The sequence below is a fragment of the Rattus norvegicus genome, chromosome 1 (assembly GCF_036323735.1).
Source record: "Rattus norvegicus strain BN/NHsdMcwi chromosome 1, GRCr8, whole genome shotgun sequence".
NCBI classification, from domain to species: Eukaryota; Metazoa; Chordata; class Mammalia; order Rodentia; family Muridae; genus Rattus; species Rattus norvegicus.
Genome location: NC_086019.1, coordinates 36,844,164 through 36,861,952, shown reverse-complemented (window position 1 = coordinate 36,861,952; position 17,789 = coordinate 36,844,164). Strand labels below are relative to the sequence as shown.

Sequence of the window (17,789 nt, the reverse complement as noted above, 5' to 3'; positions counted from 1 at the left end):
GCTAAGAGCACAACCAGGCACACCACAGCTGGTTTGAAAAGTCATCTTTAAAAGACATGTTTTATTTCCACACTAGTGATTGAAGATTAAAATCACAACATATGGACAAGAAAGGACTTGTAACCCTAATGTTTCTGTCAACGGCTTAATTCATATTTATATATGTCACTTTGTGGAACTGGAGGTGAAAACCAGCCTGACTCCCCGTGGCTGTCAAGCAGAGAAGGCTTCTTTCCCTCATACCCTCCTGCGTTTTGCCAGTGACAAATCCCGGAACAGAAGAAAATGCCCTACCCGGTTTCCGGGAATTTCTTCGCACAGACTTGTGGGAAGTGTAGTCTGACCCTGTGTCGTCACAGGGACCTACTCCAGAAACAGTACTTGCTAATTCTGTCTGAAAGTGTGCTATTTCCCCAAAGTTGGGCGAGAGTGCTGTCCTGCTCAGCTCTCGAGTTGCATCTCTGACATGAAGGTTGGTCCAGGGAGCAGCGCAGCCTGAGGTGCGGGGATCTGTCTGACAGCGAGCAGAGCCGCGGTGGATAGGAGGGCAGAAAATGCTGACATGTGTAGGTCCTTTCCAGGCTGGGGAGAGGGCGTGCCTGATGGTGCCTTGACTGCTGTTTGTCAGAACTCTGAACACAACGCGAGTCTTCCATGGGCTTCTGGGAAAGGAGTGCAGAATGGTTGCACAGGAGTGGGATATAGTCTAAGGATCCAGATTGCCAGCTTGGCGAGTCAATTAACTTGCACCTCAGGTGGTGCTAGGAGCTCACTTTCCTACTTGGCTGGGGAGATTTTCTGTTACTAGCTGACCCCACTCTTAGATGAATGTTGACGGTTTTCTCAGTACATCTAGAGTAGGTGGGTTTTCTGCCTCTCGTGTGTTCCACACAGGCCTAGGTATGACGTGGAGTATTGATTACCATCATTTTTTCTCTGCCAGTTGGTGAATTAAACGAAAAAAAAATCTGAAGCACAAAATCGTAGCTGGGAAATTCTGGGCCACTGCTGACACATCTGCTAGAATCACGTGGTAAAGAAAAGCTTTGGGGGGTTGGGGATTTAGCTCAGTGGTAGAGCGCTTGCCTAGCAAGCGCAAGGCCCTGGGTTCGGTCCCCAGCTCTGGAAAAAAAAAAAAAAAAAGGAAAGCTTTGGGGTGAGGGGACACAGGTGCAGTGGACTCATGACAGAAGCAGCACTAGAAAGCAGACTGAGGGCTGGGATCACTGATGCCCAGCTTCTCCTTCAGGGCTGGAGTTTCTTAAGCCTTTGAAGGGCCTTCCATCCCTATGTTTTGGTTAATTCCTTTTCAAGAACGACAGGATGTCTGCTTGGCCCACAGCTGTTGTACAAACATGCTTCAGTCTGGCCTTGATCTCGTTGAGCCGGTCCATTAGCAGGGGCCCCAGGAGCAGGTGAAAAGCTTATCTTGTTTTAGGCTGCCAGCCTTTCCTGTCAGGTCAGCAGGGTGAGGAAGAACTTAAAGAACTTTATGTATTTATGTAATTGAAAGTAAACAGACCTCATTTCCACTCTGGAATTCTCCTTGTCTGATGCAGCCCATGGTGGTTTACACCCACTTCCTGCTTCTCTGTCTCTTGGATGCCTTCTCCTTCCTTACACAGCACATCACATCGAATGTGTAGAATGCATCTCTAGTTAGCCAAAACAGAAACTTCCCCGCCCCCCGCACATGCGGAATGACAGCCAGATCCTCCACTGTCATTTACATGTGGCATTGTGCCATTCAATGAGCAAAGAAACACACCAGTCCCTCCTCTGCCGTTGGGAGGTTAGTGCCCTGTAGTGTCCGGTTCTACTTGCTTCTTCTAGGATCTTTTTCTTGTATGCTACCGTGTTTAATGAAGGGAGGAGTTACACAGGAAACTCAGAAGGGAAAGTATGCTAGATAGTAGCATTGTTCTTGGTCATCTAAATGATTATGTCTTAGACCATTGAGAGAAGTTACAGACAGTATTTGGACAGAATTGAATAGAAACCAAACATGTATGCATGGAAAAGACTTGGGAAACACAGATTTTTCATTACTTTGCCTTTTGAGGTTATAAAAGTCTCAGTCATTGGGTCCATTTAAAATTGTTTTCAAATGCAATGACATATTTTGAGGTGTAAAGTGTCTGTACATTTTGGCTGGCCTCCTTAAATTCTGTATCCTGTTGCTCATTTCTCTGTTGTAGCTACATAAAAATGAGTCAGTGGATCACAATGTGAGCCACACCTGTTTGTTGGATACACACCTCTTACTAGTATGTTAAGAAGACTCAATAACGAATACTGATTATTTAAAATCCGGATATATCTAGGCATGTGAAGTACAGAAGTCCTGTGATATTTATAATGAAGCTAAAATTCAAATTCATTGCACTCTTCCAATAAATATGTGGAATATGTTCTATTATGTCCTTTTTAGGGTTCCAATTGCAGTATTTGAATCTTCCTATTGCAAAAATGTGTTAACTTAAACCAAAAGTTGATGATTGTTGTGTGCCACACTTTTGTGCATCAAAGGTTGGGAAAAGGGCTGAGAGATGGCTCAGTGGTTAAGAGCAGTGACTGCTCTTCTAGAGGTCCTGAGTTCAAGTCCCAGCAACCACACGTGGCTCACAACCATCTGTAATGAGAGCTGATGCCCTCTTCTGGTGAGTCTGAAGACAACCACAGTGAATTAATAAATAGATAAATAAATCTCTTTTTTAAAAAAAGGTTGGGAAAGATCAGTGCAATGTTACTTAATGATTCACTTAGAGTATTTTTAAAACAATGTGTTCTTTAATTGATAAATTAATAAGCCCAGTCTGAATGGAGAGTCATTATTGTGTGGAGCTTGTGAGTCTCTTTCCATCTAGCCTTGACTTCCTTAAAATTTCCTAGGACTGAAGTTTGTCTGGCTTCTGCCAAAAATTATCTCTGAGAAACGCTGAACATAAAGTTCTTGTGAGCTGTGTCTGTTCTGTAATAGGCTGGTTTATTGGACCAGCCTCCATTCAAGGAAAGGAAAATTAGATTCCCAATTCAGAGATTAGAATAAATTTGCCACAGTTTTTAATAAATCACAGTTTGTCCCTTCTGGCCAGAATTTATTTGCACTTTGTCTTCACAGGAAGTAGACATTGCCAGTCTCAACTTCCCCTGAATTGTTTGCTTAATTATACTGGTTAAAATTCCAACTAACTGAGATCCTGGCAGCAGGCTTTCTCTTGTCCCCTCACCAGCATCCCACATAGAGGAAGTGGCCTGAGTTTCTTCCCCACAGGGAACAGTGGTGGCCTGTACTGGGCAGCATTAGGGACTGATCCTTGCAGTCAGATCACCACTGGAGATTTGCTCAAGTTCTCTCAGAACTTCTCAGCCTTCACTCTGCCCAGAGTTACTGCAGTTCTCCAAGCTGACCATTTTCCTGGTGTGAGCAATCTCACAGATAAAGAGTGGAATTGTGATTTTTGTTTACTTGTAAATGTGAGACAATGTTCTGCTAACTACAAAGACACTTTCTTTTTTTAAATTAATTAATTTATTTATTTTTCCATTTTTTAAAAATTGGGTATTTCTTATTTACATTTCAAATGTTATTCCCTTTCCCGGTTTCCTGTTCACTAGCCCCCTAACCCCTACCCCTCCCCTTCAATTAGGTTGTTCCCCTCCCCATCTATTCACCCTTACCCCCCTTTCCCGACAATCCCCTACACTAGGGGTCCAACCTTGGCAGGACCAAGGGCTTCTCCTTCTATTTGTGCCCAGCAAGGCCATCCTTTGCTACACATGCAGTTGGAGCCCAGGATCAGTCCATGTATAGTCTTTGGGTAGTGGTTTAGTCCCTGGGAGCTCTGGTTGGTTGGCAATGTTGTTCTTATAGGGTTGCAAGTCCCTTCAGCTCTTTCAGTCCTTTCTCTATTTCCTCCAACAGGGGTACCGTTCTCAGTTCAGTGGTTTGCTGGTAGCATTCGCCTCTGTATTTGACATGTTCTGGCTGTGTCTCTCAGGAGAGATGTATGTCCGGTTTCTGTCAGCATGCACTTCTTAGCTTCATCCATCTTATCTAGTTTTGGTGGCTGTATATATATAGGCCACAAATGAGGCAGGCTCTGAATGGCCTTCCCTTCAGACTCTGCTCTACACTTTGCCTTCCTACCCCTCCTATGGATATTTTAGTTTCCCTTTTTAAGAAGAAGTGAAGCCTCCGCATTTTTGTCATCTTTCTTGAGTTTCATGTGGTTTGTGGATTGTATCTTGAGTAAGTCGAAGTTTTGGGCTAATATCCATCTATTGCATACCAAGTGTGTTTTTCTGTGATTGGGTTACCTCACTCAGGATGATATTTTCCAGTTCCATCCATTTGCCTATGAATTTCATGAAGTCATTGTTTTTGATAGCTGAGTAGTACTCCATTGTGTAGATGTACCACATTTTCTGTATCCATTCCTCAGTTGAAGGGCATCTGGGTTCTTTACAGCTTTTGGCTATTATAAATAAGTTTGCTATGAATATAGTGGAGCATGTGTACAAAGTGTACTTTCTACAGAGTGTGCTTTTTTCCCCCCTTGAGAAATGACAGGGTTTTTATCCATTGCATTCTTCAGTCTACTTCTGACTTGGAAGTCTACCGGCCTCACTACTTGTTCACTCTACACTTATGATTAAAGGCTATTTTTCAGTATAATCTTTCTTTCCAAAGTGTATGCTTCATCCCTACCAAGAATCTTTTGACTATAGCTACTCCTTCTTCCCATTAAGGAAAAGACCATGTACTTCAGATCCAAGACTCAAAGGACTGGAGCTGGATCCGACCTGAAGCTCCACCTTTTAAGGACTAGGTTTCATAGCTCTGGAAGGTGCTTTGCAAGCTACCAAGGGAGGGAAAGCAATAAACAGTCCTACTTAGCTGTTATATCTATGAACCACAACAATGACCAGTACAGCCAGATATCCCTAAAAGTGCCACAGGACCACTCACATCTTGGCATAAACAGCAACTGTCTAATTGGACTTAAAACCTGATCAAAAGGGACTAGACCTATAGGCAAATATCTCTAGCTAGTTAGTTCATGGATCTAAGAGAATATATTTCTGGAACATAAGGTCTAGGAACTTAGAAAAGAACATGATTGGAGTTAGGAAGGAGATTGGGAAATGTAATTATATTTTAATTAAATAATACTTAAGAAAAGGAATAAAGTCATGCAAGTTGAGAAAATATGGCTGAAACTGTAACTTGTTTAAGGCACAGAAAGACATGTATCACATGATCCCATTCATATGTTAAATGTGTAGAGTTGTAACTCACAGATAGTGGAAATATAATGGTTTTTCTCATTGGCCAGTGATATCAGAAAGCTGCAGCTTGAAGATTTACTGAGCTTGGATGCTCTGAAATGGTGCCCTAGGAAAACAGAGCTCACACCACAGTTAGGCTGGATGCTGGGTGTGTGTAAACTTTGGTGTGTACATTTTAGATGCATACAAGACAGCACTTTTGACATTTTAATAATAAAAACATTGTTTAAGGAGATTAACTATAAAAGCACTTTTTATTTGCCTGAAAACATGTTATAGTCTCTGCCTCCTAACCTAGTCCTAGTCCTAGAAGCTTCTAGCCTCCACACAATCTTATCTAGACTTAGAATGCATTCAGCCTCTGAGACGTGCTACTGAATGAACCCACCCTTTCTTGTTCTTTCTGAACTCTGGCTGGCTGGTTCTACTCAGCTGTTCTGGCTCCAACTCCTCTCCCAGCTGATTCATTCAATCTAGCTTCTCAGCTTCTTACTGAATTGCTCTGTTTGCCCTCAAACTTACTCTAGCAATCTTTTCTAATCTTCTGGCTCCTTCTCATTCTCTTGCTCATTATTCTGTCTTCACCTGTGTCTAGCTTGTTCTCCCTTCAACCTGTCTCTATAAAACTCTCCCCTTAAAACTTCCTCCTCCTCCTCTGTGCTGCTCCACTCTCCCTCTACTTCTACTGCACTGCTCTCCACGGGCTCTCTGGTATTCCTGTACTGTACTCTCTTCCACCTGTATTGTCTGTCTCTCCCTTAAGTAGCTTTTCTTTCCTCTCTCTTCTTGTGAGAGTTGGGCATATCCTATTCTGTCAAATCTTTCTCTGATTTGTCACCTTTTCTGCCACTCAATTAGTCATCACTCTCAAACATGGGTACTTTCTTTTACATATTAACTTTGCCTTCATTGTTTGGGATTAAAGGCATGTCTGCATTCTAGTCAGAGGGACTAAAGGTGTGTGCTAAGGCTGAGCCACACTCTAACTAGATACAGGTTCCAATATCCTGTAACAAAAACTCATGGAAAAACTATGCAAAGTTTATCCATAAATTTAATGCAAAGTACTTTATTAATATAGAAATCTCTTTTTTCATTAAACAAGGGGATATTATATGGTTTTTGTCATAAGTCATTTTTTGAAAAAAATAAACTGAAATTGAAAATTTGAAAACAAGGAAAATGTGTTACCATTGCTCTCTTAGGTACAGTTCTAATGCTATAAAGAGAGACCAGGAATATGGCAACTTATCAAACAGAACATTTAATTGGGGTCTGCGTACAGCTTGGATGGTTAGCTCATGATCAGTAGGGAAAGGAGCATGGTGGCAATCAGGCAGGTATGGTGCTGCAGCAGTAGGTGAGATCTTGTATCCTAATCCACAGGGGAGGGAGACAGAGACACACTGGGCCTAGATTGGGCTTTTGAAGCTTCAAAGCCCCCCCCCCCATTAACACACCTCCTCTAGCCGGACCACACCTACTCTAAAAAGGCCACAACACCTGATCTTTCCTGAAGAGTTGAACAAACTGGACAAAGCAATCAAATATATATGTGGGGGGGGGGAATTATCATTCAGTCCACCATAACCATCTATTATAACTCTTGGACACAACAAAGTGAGACACAGGTATCTTTAGGAATATATCAAATGTTTTCTGTCTGAGGAAAAGTGGAAGGGGAGATGACCAGAAGATCCCAGCGACGTCTGGTTAGAAGTGTTTTTATTCCTGTGCTTGCTGGTTTTTAATTGGTTCTGATACCTAAATTATATTTTGTCTGTGAGGTTTTGTGTTGTTGTTGTTCCATCCCTTGGCTGTTCCATCTTCTGTCTCTAGGTGCACTGTCATTAGACTCACTACTGAACCATGTACAAATTAAGGAAGCCAGACCCCAGCCCAGAGCCTCTGCATTAATCCACATTTGCATTGCATTTCATACTCATGACTGAAGGCTTACTTTCCACTTCACATAACTGTGCAAATAAAGTGTTGGGAAGTTCCTTCTCCTTCACCATGACTTTATCCTCTGAGAAATGTATGTGTTATGTATAAAACTAGCATGTGGCACTAAATACAGGTTTTTCTTTGGAAGCATTTACTTTAGAGTTCATCTAGCTTTTTTTAAATTATCTTATAGATTTCATCTATCTTAAAAGTAGAGTATCTACATGGGCTTGTAGGATCTTCTGCCTTCTCTTTCTTTGAGGTTGGGTCCAATAGTGAGACCATGTGTCCACATCAGAAGCCTCCAAGGAATATTACTAACCTACGGTAGAAGCATTCTGACTCTTTTTTCATCCTGGGCAAAATATATCATTGTAGAAACAAGCCCAAGATGCCTGCTAGTTAGAGTTTCTATTATAGTGATAAATACTATGACCAAAGCAACTTGGAGAAGAATGGATTTATTTCAACTTAGAACTTTGGGTAATAGTCCATCACTGAGTGAAGTCAAGGCAGGAACCTGGAGGCAGAAACTGGAGCATGGGTCATGAAGAAACATTGCTAACTGGCTTGCTCTCTGGTTCTGCTTTCTTATACCATCTAAGACCACCTGCCCAGGGATTATACCACACAAGCTGAATTGTCTCATACCAATAATAGCCTTTTATAGGGTTGCATGCAGGAATATGGAATATCCATTCTCAATTGAGGTTCCCTTTTCTCAGATTAACCTAGCTTGTGTGACATTGACAGAGAGCTAGTATGTCTAGATCCACAATGCCTGTTATTAGTGGTTTTAATTAAAGTGTGTTATCATTCATTAATCTTTATTTCAGGAAATGCTGTCATTCTGGGATGTGGCCATTGATTTCTCTCCAGAAGAGAGGGAATGCCTAAGGCCTGCTCAGTGGAATCTGTACAGGGATGTGATGTTGGAGAATTACAGCAACCTGGTGTCCCTGGGTGAGAACATGTGCCCTGTGAATTCTTTCACTGTTAACATGTTTCTTCCCCTGTACATTATCTCACCTGTGCATAGGCTTCCCCACGGCGAGCTGCATCTTCTTGGTTTTAAAGAAAAATTATGGAATGTGCTTTTGTGAGAAGCATTGCTTTCTCTTGTGTGTTTAGCCTGTCTGTGTTGGTGGAATGCATCCTCCACAGAAGTGGAAAGGTTACAAACACTGTTGCAATAGGCATGTACCTTACCTAGGAAAGAAAATGTTTCACAATTCAATTTTAATGCCTTTCCCTTTAAACTCAGAATCTGGATACTGTAAATTCCTTCACATATGGTAATGATCCTGTCTGACATTTAAGAAACTAAATGTCTGGGGTTGGGGATTTAGCTCAGTGGTAGAGCGCTTGCCTAGCAAGCGCATGGCCCTGGGTTCGGTCCCCAGCTCCGAAAAAAAGAAAAAAAAAAAAAGAAGAAGAAGAAGAAAAGAAAAGAAAAAGAGAAAGAAACTAAATGTCTGCAGTCATTTATTGCAACATCTCCTTCCTTATAAACACTGTACTGGAAGGGACATGTCAATTCCCAGTAGAAGGACACTTAAACAATCTTATTCTCTTTTCCTACAAACAGGTCTTGCTGCCTCTAAGCCATTCCTGGTGACATTCCTGGAGCAAAGACAAGGACCTTGGGATGAGAAGAGACAAGCAGCAGCCCCTGTGCACCCAGGTGTGTAGGAAGGCGGGAATCAGGGGACAGAGTTGAGGTCCAAAAATTCAACAGAAAGCCAGGCTTCACCATAGGCATTGAGAAGTGCTGTCAAGGGAATCATTCTTTAGATCTCTCCTTTCATTTTTTTTTTTTTGTCAAAAACGTTCACCTCAGATGTTTATGATGGTTTTATTTTCTTAAGCTTTGTATTTCCCTGATGTTGAGATGTACTCATCCTTACAGGGACTTGGAAGAACTTCATTTTTTTGAGTTTACATTGTAACTGACTTCACACTGTGTCCTAAACCTCTGAAAATCTGCACACATTTTCTAAAGACTTATCTGTTGAATCCATTGTAAGACTAACTTCATACATAAATGTTTTTGGTATCACTTATACTCGAATCACCTCATCAGAATTCTTTGTGAATGACGAAAATGTATCCTTATTTTTTCCCTATAACACACTTGCTACTAAGGATTTAGAATGTGTATCCTTTGTGGATATCTAGTCATAGATTAAAACTGCCCAAAACTCGAAGAAATTTAATAGCTCTTCAATACATTTTCAGAGTGTTGTGGATTCAAGGTTCTTTTTTCTTGGTAGTTTGAGTGTGTTACTTGACAGTGGTTAACCTATAATCATTTGTCTCTATGTAACCTATATAATTTTGTGGATAGATTATCCAATGATAAGCACTTTCGGCCAGTGTAAGGTAAGGATATATGTGAGTTCTAGTTCTGCGAGCATCACAACAGTGTGTTTCCACTTCCTGTGTAAGAACAAGTCTCCTGGGGCTGGAGAGATGGCTCAGCAGTTAAGAGCACTGACTGCTCTTCCAGAGGTCCTGAGTTCAATTCCCAGCAACCACATGGTGGCTCACAACCATCTGTAATGAGATCTGATTGACCTCTTCTGGTGTGTCTGAAGATAACTGCAGTATACTCAGATAAATAAAAAATAAATCTAAAAAAATTAAAAACAACAACAACAAAAAAGAACAAGTCTCGTGTTTTCATGCCTTGAACATAGTCTCTTTTCACTGCTCAGTGGGTGTTACATCTTGTAAATTAATAGTTCTTACAATGTAGGCTAATTTTAACACTTTTTCATTGACAATATATTGTCTTTAGCAGAAGTTGTTATTCATAGGTTAACCTAATATTTTTTCATAATTTTGATAGTGAGATATTTGTCATTCAAAAAGAATATAAATACTGCCTGAAATCCATGAGGTATATTAAGATTATTGTAGATGTATTTATTATGCATGTTTTCATTCATACCTAAAAATTCTAAAATTCATACTTAGGGTAAGAATGCTATTTCTGTATTGCGTCAGTCTCACACAGTCACCTTTTATCTCCTGTTTTCCAAGTTGTTAATGCTGGCTATGTCCACATATAATATCTATGTGTATTTAAGGTATTTATTTTTGTTCAAATAATACCCTTAGGATATGTTTGTCATAGATAATTACTAATTTAACTTTGAATAGTATGCCTTTCTTTCTTTTTTTTTTTTTCTTTTTTGGCTTGTTTGTTTGAGGTGGATTTTCTCTGTGTAGCTTTGACTGCCCGGGAACTCATTCTGTACACCAGGCTGGTCTTGAACTCAGAGATATCCACTTCTCTCTGCCTCCAGAGTGCTGGGATTAGAGGTGTGCATCACCACCACCTGGCAGACATTATTTCTGTATTTGATTTGATCAAGCTTTTACCTCAGTAGAAATTTACATTGTTTCCTCCTATTATATTTCCTGATTTATGCTTAATGAATACAGGTGTAGGAATATTGTGTTGTTTCTGATTTATCAATAAGAAGGTATGAGTAAATGTCTCCATTTAAAGATAAGCATTAAAAATATAAAGAATGTGCTAAGCTTTTGTTCATATATCAACTTTTGGTCAACAGGAAAAACACTAAATATATGTAAAGATTACAGCAAGGCCTTTTATTGCAATTCACTGCTTGTTCAACACCAGAGAATTGGTACAGGGGAGAACCCCTACAAGTGTGAAGAATGTGGTAAGGCCTTTCGTATTCGCTCAAGACTTTCTATACACCAGAGAGTTCATACTGGAGAAAAACCCTACAAGTGTGAAGAATGTGGTAAAGCCTTTAATACTCATTCAAACCTTTCTGAACACCTCAGAATACATACTGGAGAAAAACCCTACAAATGCGAAGAATGTAGTAAAGCCTTTAGTACTCGCTCAACACATTATAGACACCAGAAAAGTCATTCTGGAGAAAAACCATACAAGTGTGAAGAATGTACCAAAGTATTTTCCTACCCTTCATTGCTTAAGGTACATCAAAGAACTCATTCTACAGATAAATCTTACAAGTGTGAAGAATGTGGGAAACTATTTTACTGTCCTTTATTGCTTAAGAAGCATCAAGTAATTCATTCTGCAGAGAAACCCTACAAGTGTACAGAATGCAGCAAAGCATTTCACTACCCTTCATTGCTTAAGTGACATCAAAAAATCCATGCTGGAAAGAAACCCTATAAGTGTAAAAACTGCGACAGGGCATTTTATTCTTCTGCATTCCTTAAGCACCATCAAAGAATTCATTTTGAAGAGAATTCCTACAAGTGTGGAGAATGTGGCAAAAGGTTTTATTCTTTTCCACACCTTCAGGATCACCAAAGATTTCAATCTGGAGAGAAACCATACAAATGTGAACAGTGTGGGAAAACATTTTCTACCCTTTCATACCTCTCTTGGCACAAGTTGCGTCATTCTGGGGAGAAACTGTACAAATGTGAATAATGTGGGAAAATGTTTTACTCTACTTTAGACCTTAAAAAACACCAAAAGATTCATGCCTATAAATGTGGGGAATGCCACTCTGGCTTTCCTAATTACTCAGCCCTGACTGCACATCAGAGAGTCCATACTGGAGAGATAGCTCACATATGTAAACAATGTGGGAAAACCTTTTCTAGACTTGATAGCCTCAATCAGCACCAGATTGTTCATACTGGAGAGAAACCCTATAAATGTGGAAAATGTGGCAAATGTTTTTTCCGATCTTGATCCCTTAAAAGACATCAAGGAATTCATTTTTTTCTTTTTTTGGTTCTTTTTTTCGGGGCTGGGGACCGAACCCAGGGCCTTGCGCTTCCTAGGTAAGCGCTCTACCACTGAGCTAAATCCCCAGCCCCAAGGAATTCATTCTTAATAGAAATTTTATAAGTACTATGTGATAAAAATCTTGCTAAATATTCAGACCTTACCCAAGACAAATGAATCCATTAAGTAGAGAAGCCATGTGCATGTGAAGAATGCTTAGTGCTTTAACATGATGTCAACACGTTCTACCATCAGTAATGTTCATTCTGCAGAGAAACTTGCCCAACTGTGAAGGGAGTGACAGGCTTTTAGTGTTGCTTCATATCTTAAATCACAATGATCTTTATCCTGAACATCAGTGCTATCAGGTGAAGGGTGTGGTGAAGGCATTAGTTATCATTCAGTCCTAGTTAAACCTCAATAATTCATTTCTGAGAGAAACCCTACTTATATGCAGAAAAGGACCAAGGCTTAGATATTCTTTATGTCTACATAAGCATGAATGCCCAGCAATATCTGAATGTGTGCTTTCCTGGATGAGAGTACCTTTTGCAAATGTCCTGGGGCATTTTCTTGACTGTTAACTAATGTTGTAGTGTCCAGTCAGGACAAGCAGCACCACCCTGGGGAAGTGTTCTTGGGTTACATAAGGATTTTAGGTGAGCAGGAGAGTAAGTAACATGTCAGGAAACATGGTTTCTACTTCACTTGCTGCCCTTGCTTCCCTGGAAGAGAAACAGTGACTGTGATGGTTTGCATATGCTTGGCCCAGGGAGTGGCACTATTAGAAGGTGTGGCCTTGTTGAAAGAAGTGTGTCACTGTGTGGGTGGGCTTGGAGACCCTTCTCCTAGCTGCCTGAGGATACTCAGTATGTTCCTGACTTCCTTCAGGTGAAGATGTAGAACTTAGCTCCTCCTGCACCATGCCCACCTGGGTGCTGCCATGCTCCCACCTTGATGATAATGGACTGAACCTCTGAACCTGTAAGCCAGCCCCAATTAAATATTGTTCTTTATAAAATTTGCATTGATCATGGTGTCTGTTTATAGAAATAAAACCCTAAGACAGTGACCTTTATGTTGAAATAAAATATTTGCTCTGCAAAGTTGTTTTTGGTCATACCACTCATGACACCAACAAATTATTGTAGGGAAGCATCGGAGGCATTTCTCTCCCCTCTGTACTAGAAGCAATAACACAAAGCCCTTAGGTATGTTCAGCCTCTCCAGGACACCGGAGCTTGTATACTGCAGAAAAGTCCTGTAAGGGTACAGCAAAGAACTTTGTTTCCTTTGTTTAACACCAAAATATCATACTGTAGATGAACTTTGTAGCTACATGTGGAAAAGTTATTCCAAACTCAGTGAAAACTGCATGCAGGAATGAAAGTAAGATACTCAATTGATAATAGAAGCTGTTTATTCTATTTTTCACACCTTAACATCATAAAACATTTCTTAAGGAAACCCTACAAATTAAATAGCCTTAACCAAGTTAATTTCTTAGGGTTTGTATTGGATTCATGAGTCCATACTACAGAAAATCCTACATACACTGAGTCTGGCAGAATCCTTTTCTAGTATACACACTTCATAAAAGCAAATGAACTACACTGATATCAATAATGTAGCAATGTCTGTCCTTAGAACTTATTTAGTAATGTATATTATGGAAGTATTAATGATACATATTAATACAGAGTGTGGCTAAACATGAGGCATTATTTGCAAATAATTTGATGTATTTGATATGACTGAAGGAAGACATTACAGATATCAGAATCTTGCAGATCAGTCAAGTCTGAGAATAACAATCTGTTAGATAACTGAATAAATGCATGGCAGAGGATATTGAAGATGATGCAGGAGTGTGGGGCAAGGATGGTCTGCTGAAGAATCAGCAAAAAGAGAGGTTGAGATAAGACAAAGGAATGAGTCCTGCTGGCAGAGCCAGATGGTGGGGCTCCCTATGCCATTCGCAGTCAACTGATTTTCATCAGAGGTCCCCACATGTTGCGGTAAATATTAAAAAAGGTGGAACCTTTTTATCCTGCACTAGTGCCAGGACCCATAGGACCACATGGCACTGTGGGGTATCTTTATTTCAGTGGTTCCACGCTGTCTCCAAGGTTCTCTGTCCTAGGTGGTCTGCAGGCTGTTCCAGCATGGCACCTTGCTACCCTAGTCCCTAGAGTTACCTCCACCACTGGAGAGTTGTATGGAACTAACCATAATTTATGTCTGGTTAGTATTTCTCTCAGCAGCTCTCTACTAGCTGCAAACTCTCTAGTTCCAACTACCTGATAAAATCAGGGCTCTAGAAGTCCAGCATGAGACTGGCCTACTGTGGGCCCCTGCAATAAACTCTGGTAGTGAAAATACAAACTCCCAGTGAAATCATGACTCAATAAACTATAACTCAACAATCAGATTTATATGTTAAAATCTCAATCCACAATACATCCACACAATAAACTCACAACCAATTGATAGAGATATAAACCTCCCACCTAGATAAGATAAATTGACCTTTAGAAACCCAACCCTTAAGAAATATTCATAACAACGTGTATCTATGTAGAGATTCATGGCGAGGATCATTTACATCTGCCTCCATGTTGCCTCTCTCCTCTCTTTTGCTTCCCCCTCTCCTTCTAAAACATCTGTTCCTGCCTCCCTTCCTTCTCATTCAATGACAGACCTCGTTTTATGTTGTGTCTGCCTTCACCTGCATAATGACATCAACCTACACCCACATGTCAGAGTGGAGCTGCTAGATTGTTTATATTTGTCATACTGAATTTTAGTCCTTGGTCTGGTCACTCCTTGTGCTCTGATTATTCTGTTTTGGAACGGGAATATTTATTCTATGTTGTTGTATGTTGGGAATTGTTGCTAGATTTTTATTTTGGAGGGGATCAGAATGAAGTGATCGCTATGAGTCTTGGATGAAGTATGGATTATGATCTTTTCAACTCATAAAATTGCTAAATTTATTATATCTCCTGAAAGCTGGACTCTAGTTGACTTAGGAGATGGATATAAGACTTGGTACTTGAAAGGAATGTTATGGTTTAAAGTGATATAGCTGGAGCCAGCACATGGGTCAGTGGGTTAAATGTATTTTGCAACAATCCTGATGACTGGAAATTTTCCTCAGTACCCACATAATAGAGAAAGAAGAAACCCACTCCTGTAAGTTGCCTTTTGACCTCTGTGTATGGGCCCACACTGACAGACATATGTATATGCATAAATATAAACTTAAAACATGTTTTTAAGTTGTGTTTGGGTTCAAGTAACAAGAGTTGGAGAAGGGATCTTTATCTTAGATGCCAATAGATGAAATTGAGAATCACATCCTAGATAAGCTTCAGGCCATTCCTTTGAAGGGTTTATCTTGATTAATTGAGGTCAGAAGACTTTTTGATAGTAGGTGAACAGATAGGTCCTATTTGTTGGTTGGGATCCTTGATTGTATAAGAAGGATCTCATCTTTCTCCATCTGCTTCTTGACGAGGCAGCATGAGCAGCTGCTTCAAATTTTTGCTGCCTCAACTTTATCATCATGGTAGACAATAACTTTTAGCCACAGTCAGGTTAAACCCTTTTTCCTGTAAGTTGCCCTTATCAGATACTTTATGATAGTGACAGGGTAAGTTACTTAGACTGCATGCCAAGTAAAAATATCACTTTGACATTAATACATATGCAGCAGCACTTTTTACCCTCTTATTTTCAGTCTACCTCCTTACTACCCTATTCCCCTTAAGAATGTTACCTTTCTTATACATGTAACCCCACACATACACCACTCCCGTTATTAAATTATTTTAAAAAATGGAACTTTTATCCCATGCTAGTGTTGGCACCATAGGGCCACATGACATCTGCGGGGTACCTTCATCTCAGTGGCAACCGGTTCCAGTGTGGCACTATGCCATGTTACCTCTCGCTATCCTCTACCCCCGGCAGTCTCTTGGCCCCCATTGCCAGCTGCCCTCTCCTGCGGCTGGCCTATCATGACTCCCTGTCAAGGACTCTGTCCACACTCCCAGCAACTGCCCCCTGGTAGTTATAGTATAAACTCCCAGCAACCCGTTAAAACAAGACTCAATAAACTGTACTTTAGCAATCAGATATATATGTTAAATTCTCAATACGTCCACACAATAAACTCACAGCCAATTGATAAAGATATAATCCTCCCATAAATTGACCTACAGAAAGCCACCCCTTAAGAAATATTCATAACTGCCTATGGTCATTTAAGACCACCCAGATCTAGGTCGTCCTTCTCTATCTCCATCTTGATTCTCCCTCTCCTTTTCCTCTTCCCTTTCACCTTACAAAAACTTTGTCCCCCACCTTACTTTTTAGTTTCCAGTCATGGGCCTTGACCTAACTTGTGCCAGCCCTCACCTGCATATCAGCATCAACCTTAAACCGCCCACACACACAGTTACCACTAGTATAGCATCAGTATAACCTCTGTACAAATGAATGTCCTTTTCCTTTTTCAGTAAAAACTTGAATGTTTGATTGTATGTGCACTTGTGTCTGTGTTGTTAGATTCAGGGATTCCTCATCTTGGTTGTGACCATGGACTGCCTTGGAATCAACTGAAACCCAAGCTTCTGGGAACTCTTATAAAGTGTTTTTCTTCCTATGGGGTTGCAAACTCCTTCAGCTCCTTCAGTCCTTTCTTTAACTCCTCCATTGGGGTCCTTGTGCTCAGTCCAGTGGTTGGCTGCAAACATCCTCATCTGTATCAGCAAGGCTCTTGCAGACAGAGCCTCTCAGGAGACATTCATATCAGGCTCCTGTCAGCATGCACTTCTTGGCATCAGCAATAGTGACTGGGTTTGGTGGCTACATATGGGATGGATCCTCAGGTGGGGCAGTCTCTGGATGGCCTTTTCTTATGTACCTGCCTGCCCCACTCTTTGTCCCTGTATTTCCTCCCATGAGTATTTTGTTCCCTTTTCTAAGGAGAATTAAAGCATCCACATTTTGATCTTCCTTCTTCTTGAACTTTATATGGTCTATGAATTGTTTCTTGGGTATTCTGAGCTTTTGGGCTAATATCCACTTATCAGTGAGTGCATACCATGTGTGTTCTTTTGTGACTGGGCTGCCTCACTCAGGATGATATTTTCTAGTTCCATCCATTTGCCTAAGAATTTCATGTAGTCATTGTTTTTAATAGCTGAGCAGTACTTCTTCTTTGTCAATAATACACAAAAAAGAGTATTGAAGGAAGAATTTTTGCTTCTCCACTGCTTGCCCTGACTCTCCATCCACTTGTTGCCACCCTTATTAAATCAAAATATTCTGGATTCCCTCATAGACTAAAACAAGCGGCTCCTCAAGTATCTTTAGGAACAGGTTGGAACTACAGAAACAGCTAAATAGGTAGAGTTTGTAGTAGAGTTTGAGGTCAGCCAAGATATATCTATCTTTTCTTGATTGTTGCTTTTGTTATCTCTCCTCTTTTATGTTCCATTGTATTTTTTCCTAGTTCTATGATGACTAATATAATGGAAAATCAGAAACAAGGCTATTGAACATTGTATTTATGAGTATTAAATAATGCATAAAATACTTAGAGAAATTAAGATTGCAAACAAGATGGCCAGGGACAATAAATGAACTAATATGGAAAATTGCTGGTCACACAAGCCTTAAGACATAGTTTTGAACACAAGAATGTGAAAATGTGAAAGATGAATTAAGGCCTGAGGAGTGTTTAAGCAAAGGCAAGTCAGATCTAGATGAAGCTACGTCATTGGGTACCACT

General features: G+C 40.3%; 1 protein-coding gene across 2 annotated transcripts; it reads left to right on the top strand.

Moving 5' to 3' along the window:
• The first annotated feature begins 347 nt into the window (after positions 1 to 347).
• On the top strand, positions 348 to 13,095 carry Zfp58 (zinc finger protein 58). 2 transcript variants are annotated; one of them, XM_063273783.1, is made up of 4 exons: positions 348 to 472; positions 8,076 to 8,202; positions 8,828 to 8,923; positions 10,821 to 13,095. In XM_063273783.1, exons 1-4 carry the CDS (start codon positions 467 to 469, stop codon positions 11,387 to 11,389), a joined length of 798 nt encoding a protein of 265 aa, XP_063129853.1. In that variant the 5' UTR covers positions 348 to 466; the 3' UTR covers positions 11,390 to 13,095. The 2 variants fall into 2 exon arrangements, with proteins under 2 accessions (XP_063129853.1, NP_001333356.1); NM_001346427.1 differs by having other exon boundaries at positions 357 to 566.
• The last annotated feature ends 4,694 nt before the right edge of the window (positions 13,096 to 17,789 follow it).